The following is a 4868-nucleotide window of genomic DNA, read 5'->3' as shown; positions in this document are numbered from 1 at the left end:
TTTTTTTTTTTTTATCGATTTTGTTAGACAACATACTTAAATAGAAATCAGTTTCGAAACAGTATCGAAATCACGAACAAGTTTGCGGCTCATCTTGTCTTCAAGTCTTTTCAACGCCAAGTTTTAAATGCGTGATTACTGTAATTTAAAATACCTCTTATTAAACGGAATTCGTATTCTTTTTGCCGATAACCCGAAGGATTAATTACTATGATTAAGCGCTTCATAAAAATCCTTGAAAACTTTTATTCCGTCTTATAATTTAACTTATAATTTAATAAATGGATTTCCACGATGAGTTTTACAAATTTTGTCACATTTTGGAATAAAACTACATTTATTTTATTACATTTTATATATATAAATAGACTTGTTAATTCGTGGAAAAATTGATTTATTTTTTTTTACAACGATATACGTGTAACGTTATGCATATCGGTTGATACACTTGTTGGGATTGATACTACATACTCGCGTATGTGTGCCTCGTATACGCTTCCATCGAGCACAATTAAGGGTGTATAAAACAGCGTGAGTTTCCTCGCCGCAGTTCCTGTGCCGTTAATCGTCGCGTATTACGATAATACGAGCTCGACGATCGGCGTGGCATTAAACTTAATAACCGGCGGGTTTGCATAAATAAACATGTACAACCGAGATCAAAACATCGCGGAATCTTGTACGCTCATTTTCTCCGCGTACGTTTCGGATTGTACGTTTTGATTTATAATAAAATCGATTGATTTTATTTTTAAGATCTTTGAAAACATAGTATTCGATATTTTGTTTCAACTTTTTACAGTTGTCCGTGTTTGATGTCTCGTTATCTATAAATTATTTTGAAGGCTATTCTCAATAATTTAGATTTAGTTTCTTGAAGATTTTTATTTTGCGGTCGGATCTTTTAGAAATATCTCTGTTCCCTTTTCTTTTTAAAAGATTATCTGTCAATCAAAAATTATAAAGCACTGAAAAAACATTCAAAATCTGATGTATATCTCTTGGATCAGGTATTTATCCATTAGAAAACATTTAAAGTTTTATTCGGGTTATCTGTTTTCGGTCTCTCTTAAAAAATATCCCATCCTTGTACAAAGAACATAATTTATACTTCATCAAGGTTAATCAAACAATTAATGATATCAATTTCAAAAATGAATATTCATAAAACGTAAAGAAAAATATACTTGAAATTCCAGTTTCGATCCCTTATCGATCAACAAACATAATCTTAATAATATCAATAATCAATTAGCTCAATTAATCCGATATTATTACTTTATACGTTTAAATATAATGCAAGGAAAATTAATGTAAATAATATACGCGGGATTAAGGTGAAAGATTACTATCTAAAAAAAAAATATGTAAAAAAAAGAGAGCTGGAATACCAACCGCCATCGTAATAAAATTCCAGTTTCGTATCGGGGAACAGAAGCGCCGCCGCGGCGAGTTAATGAATCCTTTAGTCGACACCGGTGAACCGCCGTGATCGGTTCGTTAAATTACAATTACTCCGCGATATTTCTTCGAAATGAGTAAACAGCGTGAGTCACGACCGTTCGAACGTGGAATAAACATATTCGACGACGTTCTTGTCGAGAGTATCCTCACCGTCCCTACAAACTTGGCGGAAAGCGCGAGAATCCATGATAGAAAGGCAGTATAATTGTTGTGCACGACGTAAAAGATACAACGAGCAGTTCTCACAAGAGGAGAGAGAAGCCGGTCGATCGAGAATGCGATCGGCGCGAAAGTACTGACAGTTCCTAATGAGCGTCGAGACGAAGAAACACGGGAAGAATGAATGTACCGACCTTCGGTAACGCTTTAAAGCCTGGCTTCGTTTTTTCTATCCCCCTTCGTGATCGAGAAGTTACGGTCAATCATGGAGATTGCGTGGCTCAGAGTCTTTCACATGCTGAGATGGGAATTCGTCTTTGAGCATCTTTAATTTGGAATTTTCTTTTTAACGATCCATCGTTTTGAGAACATACGTGATTATCGATTATTTCGATATTTCGTGTAAAACGTGTATGTGTATCAAAAGTTTAGCGTACGATCGTTTGATTATTGAATTATTTCAAAAGAGATTTTATAATAGTATCTCGAAGAAAAAAAATATTGCGCAGAAAACTTACAGCTTATAAATCATAGAGAAAGAGAATACGACGATTCGTTTCCCGACAGTTGGTTGATCGTTATATCGAACACGATACCGATTGTTATTGCCAATTAGGGACTTACAGTTACTAATTATGCTCTGACTTAGATTGATTCTTCGCATTACGTAATTTATTACACGATCGAAATGAACGATTCGTTCCGATATTGTTACAATTGCACGTAATCGTCGAGTACGGTGATTTACTAATCGGTAATTAGGATGATGCTGGAAGATTGTGGATGTTAATGGATCCCATAATAGTTTATTCGACTATGAAGTCAGTGATTTAGACTCGATCAATGGGTAATGTACGAAATATATATTACATATTCCTATGCAGAAAATGAATGAAGGAAATGAATCACGATACTTGGCAAATTAATTCTATTTTAATTAACTATTAAATCGATCGTTTTAATAATCGAATATAATAATACATTTAATCAAAAATACCAGATCATCTTTAACCAATTCCACATCTCAAAAATATAATTATTTCTTAAGAATTTATTTGAAAAATAGAAATCAGAAAATATTTTTCTACGTTTCTTATTCTTAATCTAACGCATAATATCTTCTCGACTTGGAAGAAAAATTTAAAATCTGCAACGAACTGTAGATTTCCATTAAAACATGCTGCTTTGATATTCCAAAAAATAAGACACGGAAATATAATTACTCCTCGAAACGACTCGTTCGTTTCCGTTTCGAATCCCATCGCAATACATCTCTCGTCTATTTAAACCGGTGGATCAAAAACGAAACGCCTCGAGGGATAGTACGAGCGGACGTGGATTCCGATCACGCATCGTTGTAAACCTCGTTCCCCGGATAACCCCCTACAGTTTTATTAGACTATGGTGTTTCCGTAACGCGTGTCGTGCAACAGCATCCAGAAAACGAAGGATCCGTTTCTCCGTTCAGCGGATGTACGAGAGCACGGTTTTCTTTGAAAAATCTTGCAAGACCAGACGTTAGACGAGTTTTTCTTTCATCCGTGAACCGATGTCGTACCAAAGGCACGATGAATCGACTATTCGCTGTGTCGTTGTAGAAAAGATTCTATCGAGGAAAATTATATCGCGACTAGTTATTCGTGAAATAATAAAGCTACGTTTTAAAGCAAGATAGTAATTGGTAGTAAATAAAGTGAGAAGTAACAGTGTCCTTTCTACTCTGCGCGACCATCTAACCTTACTTAGTCTTCACCTTACTAGTCGAGAAGAATTGTACTGCAATTACGAATTAAGTCTCGTCTGCAATTGAACTATAAAGAATCGCAGATAAAAACAGTAGTAGAATTGGAAAACAACTACTCTGATATGCTACCATCCTCCGCGACTCGATCTTATTAGTCGATCGATTTTATCGTAATTCCAAATTAAGTCTCGTCGTAGAATTTTCCACGCAAGCAATCGTAGGATTAAAAATGATCTCTAAAAACAATTTTGCACCGTCGTAAGGGAATGGAAATTCATAATTTAACCACGAGAAGAGTTTTATAAAGTTTCTCGGCTGTTCGATTTCAATGGAATCGATTCAATTACCATCCTGTCAACGCATAGCAAATTATCGTGGATTTATTGCGCCCAAGCATCCACGTAAAACACGGCGAAATTCCTCTTTGCCCTGAGTGCTTATGAATTCCACGACCGATGCATTAATCGCCCGCTCTTATCCAGTTTGTCTCTCGGACGGGCGTCTTCCGCGACGTGTGTGAAGGTGTGGAGGTGCCGACATCGTGGACGATACTTACGCGCGCACGAGCGCAATATGGAAATTTCGCGGAAAGGGGCGGGGGGCATACGTGTGGCGGGAAATTTTAATTTGAAATTGTTTGCGAGATGGTGTACGAGATTTGATCTGGAAGTCGGGCTTTGCAATAGAGTTGGAGCAGGGACGGATTTAGTCTTCGAGGGTTACAAGAGATGTTACAAGTTTTTGAAGCGTGACTTGAAATTTTGGACGATAATTCTTTTGTCAATATTCTTTTCGATTTCAAACTAGTGGAATTTTCGATTAAATGTTTTATTCACGATGTATATTCGTACATCTGTGTGTAATTATTTGAAGAACGTAATATCAGACTTTTGAAATGCTAATCGAAGGAACTCGTTATTAATTTTCTTTTTTGCCGATTGAAATATCAGCCGTTTCGATTTTGTTGCCGTAGGCGGTAGTTCTTTTCTAATTATAGTTGCAGAGTGACACTAGCTAGCAGTTTTTTGCTTCCTTTCTGCAGAAGAGGAAGTGGAGTAGTCGCGGATACGACCGAGGTATAGACTATAATTTACGAACGATGTGTAATTATGTCTATTTAGACTTTCACTGGATTCGCGCGCGATCCTTATTTTCATTCCATTTCAATTTCCGAATTAATAAACTTGTAGTTGTTACCGATATTATTCCCATAATTGGTCGGTATTTTCGATTTACCCTCTAATAATTTATCAAATATATTACTTTCTAATTATTATCTCCCATGATAGATCACAAAATTATACAAAATTAAAATTATCATCTTCTTTTTTATTTTATTCGTAAAAGTACTTTCGATACTGTAAGAATACTCTCTAATTATTATCTCTCATGATAGATCACAAAATTATACAAAATTAAAATTATCTTCTTTTCTATTTTATTTATAAGAATACTTTCGATAAGAATACTTATTTACTATACTAATTATTATCTCTTATGG

At 35.3% G+C, this 4868-nt stretch overlaps 1 protein-coding gene across 4 annotated transcripts in view; it reads left to right on the top strand.

Moving 5' to 3' along the window:
• The window catches only part of LOC102670613 (ankyrin repeat domain-containing protein 6), a 126679-nt gene that overhangs the window by 9243 nt on the left and 112568 nt on the right, over positions 1–4868 (top strand). The window contains exon 1 of one of the 4 annotated variants that reach the window (XM_006611961.2): positions 1434–1822. The exons of the other annotated variants lie outside the window; for them this stretch is intronic. Within the exon in view, the coding sequence (XP_006612024.1) occupies positions 1773–1822 (50 nt within the window). The 5' untranslated portion in view covers positions 1434–1772. Of the gene's footprint in view, positions 1–1433; positions 1823–4868 lie in introns of those variants that run through there. 4 annotated transcript variants of the gene reach the window in all.

This window comes from Apis dorsata, unplaced genomic scaffold (assembly GCF_000469605.1).
Source record: "Apis dorsata unplaced genomic scaffold, Apis dorsata 1.3 scaffold_97, whole genome shotgun sequence".
Lineage (NCBI taxonomy): Eukaryota > Metazoa > Arthropoda > Insecta > Hymenoptera > Apidae > Apis > Apis dorsata.
This window is presented reverse-complemented; position numbering and strand designations above follow the sequence as displayed.